This window comes from Cynocephalus volans, chromosome 8 (genome assembly GCF_027409185.1).
Source record: "Cynocephalus volans isolate mCynVol1 chromosome 8, mCynVol1.pri, whole genome shotgun sequence".
NCBI classification, from domain to species: Eukaryota; Metazoa; Chordata; class Mammalia; order Dermoptera; family Cynocephalidae; genus Cynocephalus; species Cynocephalus volans.
This window is the reverse complement of record NC_084467.1, coordinates 116125090-116128030: the sequence shown is the minus strand read 5'-3', so window position 1 is coordinate 116128030 and position 2941 is coordinate 116125090. Positions and strand designations below refer to the sequence as shown.

General features: G+C 41.0%; 1 protein-coding gene across 1 annotated transcript; it reads left to right on the top strand.

Moving 5' to 3' along the window:
• The first annotated feature begins 852 nt into the window (after window positions 1-852).
• On the top strand, window positions 853-1797 carry LOC134385137 (olfactory receptor 10K2). Its single transcript, XM_063107053.1, has one exon. It carries the CDS (start codon window positions 853-855, stop codon window positions 1795-1797), a length of 945 nt encoding a protein of 314 aa, XP_062963123.1.
• Window positions 1798-2941: the final 1144 nt, after the last annotated feature.

Below are 2941 nucleotides of genomic sequence, written 5' to 3'. Positions count from 1 at the left end.
TATTTCCAAAGGTTATTCTGGCACCACGAGAAAGATGGATAGAAGAGGTGTGAGAGTGGAAATGAGAAAGATGCATGGTTTCTGTAGGAGTTAAGGAAAGTAATGAAGGTGGACAGAGTCCTGAAGAAGGGCTGTGGTTCTCCCTGCAGGAGGAAGGACTCTGAGGTAGGTATTGGATGATGTGCAGATGTATTCTATCTTGAAAGAAACAAAAGGGAAAATGAAGAGGAGAGAAGAATAAAAACACAGAAACAAGAGGCAGCATAAGTGTAAGAAGGTAGAACTGAAGATTCTTGCCAGGAGGTAAGGCAAGCAGAGCTGAAGAGAATGTAGGTCTGGGTTGTGGAGAGATTGAACCGTAGAGTAGGAAGTTAGGCGTAAAGCGATAACTGGTGAAAAGCTGTTGAGGATTAGGTGAGTTATATATAAATGAGGTATATTCAGATCTTTGATTTTGCAACTGCAGAAAAGATTTCTCTGAGGGAGTGTGGATACAAGAAAGCCAAATGGACAAGTGTTGCAAGATCGTCTAGGAATGAGAGGCTAAGAATCTGAACAACCGCCTCATCATCGGGATGGAGATGAAGGGACGACTGAATTTGAGAAATGTCAAGAATGTTTTGGCTATGGGGTTGAAATTACTGCGGAGACTCAAAGTTTGACGTACCTTTCCTTGACTTTAGATACCTCCTGTCTTGAGAAAACAGGAGGGAAGAGGAATGATGAGAACTCAAAATCTAAGAACGCATGCTCTGTGGTGACGAATGTCCTGTGGTTCTACTAATTTTCAGGAATTTCTTTGGGCACTATCCCCTCCTCTCTCCCAGATTGTCTCCTGATGATGTACCTTCCATGGAGCAGGTCAACGAGACTGTGGTGACAGAGTTTGTCTTCCTCGGCTTCTCATCTCTGGCTGGGCTGCAGCAGCTGCTCTTTGTTGTCTTTCTGCTCTTCTACCTGTTCACTCTGTGTACTAATGCCATCATCATGTCCACCATTGTGCTGGACAGAGCCCTTCATACCCCCATGTACTTCTTCCTAGCCGTTCTCTCCTGCTTTGAGACTTGCTACACCTTCGTCATTGTACCTAAGATGCTGGTCGACCTGCTGGCCCAGAAGAAGACCATTTCTTTGCTGGGCTGTGGCATCCAGATGTTTACCTTCCTCTTCCTTGGCTGCTCTCACTCCTTCCTGCTGGCAGCCATGGGTTATGATCGTTACGTGGCCATCTGCAACCCACTGCGCTACACAGTGCTCATGGGACATGGCATGTGCGTGGGGCTAGTGGCTGCTGCCTGCACCTGTGGATTTACTGCTGCACAGATCATCACATCTTTGGTATTTCACCTGCCTTTCCACTCCTCCAACCAGCTCCATCACTTTTTCTGTGACATCTCTCCTGTCCTCAAGCTGGCATCTCACCATACTCACTTTACTCAGATTGTCATCTTCATGCTCTGTGCGTTGGTCCTGATTATCCCCCTGTTATTAATTTTGGTATCCTATATTCACATAATCTCTGCCATATTCCAATTTCCTTCCACACTGGGCAGGTATAAAGCTTTCTCCACCTGTGCTTCTCATCTCATTATTGTCACTGTTCACTATGGCTGTGCCTCTTTTATCTACTTAAGGCCTAAGTCCAACTACTCTTCAAGCCAAAATGGTCTGATAGCAGTATCCTACACTATCATAACTCCATTGTTCAACCCAGTAATTTACAGCTTGAGAAATAAAGAGTTCAGATCAGCACTTTGTAGAATTGTGGGAAGAACAATCTCTCTTCCACCTCATTAATCTGGGTCCTGCTCTTTCCAAACAGTAAAACACAAGGTATGTAAGGAAAAATTTATCAGAACAGAAATCATCAAGCAATTGAGCACCATGTGCAGGAGCAGAGATAATTTCTCCTTCATCTACAAATATAAAAATCAGAAAAACAACACTTGTTGCTGTGATCACATGACTTATTACCCCATTGAAGTTTTGTCAGTTGAGTGTAAAATAATGATAGCTTTTATAGGAAAGTATATATGTGTTCAGAATCCTAGGCTCTGGCAAATACTATCTTCCAATCTCAGCTAGTCTAGAAACTAACCCTGCAAAATATTGCACAACCCTAACTCCGTTCTGTGGATCCAAGCAGCTTCTGTCTTTAGATTGCTCTCTTTCTGGGTGATTTCTGAATCTCAGACTTTTACTATAGTCAAACCACAAATTTTAAATGAGGTAATATTTGTAAAGTGCCTATTACAATGTTAGGTGCATAACACACGTAAAATTAATGTTGAAGTCTGAAAATTTTACAGAAGTTATCCATTTTTGTGTTTCTAATATATTAATGGAGATGATTTTCTTCTAATTTTGGGGGCATACTGTTATTATTATTAATTTATTTCTAATTGAAATGTATTGATTGTACATATTAACAAGGCACAGAGTTATATTTTAATACATGTAGACAATGTGTAATGATCAAATCAGGGTAGTTAGAAAATTCATTATTGCAAGAATTTATCTTTTCTTTGTGATGAGAATATTTGAGCTCCTTTCATCTAGCCATTTCTTATGTACTGGCACAATCCTGAATTTGGTCAGCATGGCTTGATGGTATTTAGAGGAACATTGACTAAAGAGAAGACCTAAAACCACACAGAGTGGCCAGAAAAGGCAGGCTGAGCTTAAACTCATTTCATTAAACAATTGCCAAATGGGAAACTCTATGTAAAGAGCAACCAGTCTGTTCTCCATGCAACTCCAGGGTCTGCATGTGTGTTTGAGGCCAGGAACTGAGTTAGAAGGGTTTTAATTATCTCTCCTTTCTGCAGGAATGAGAGGAAACAAGAAGCTCCACAATAAAGATACCTCATCACATTATGTTTCTTTTCAAGATCCACTTATCATTAAAGGTCTACTGATTGACTTATTTTCTTTCTAAGCT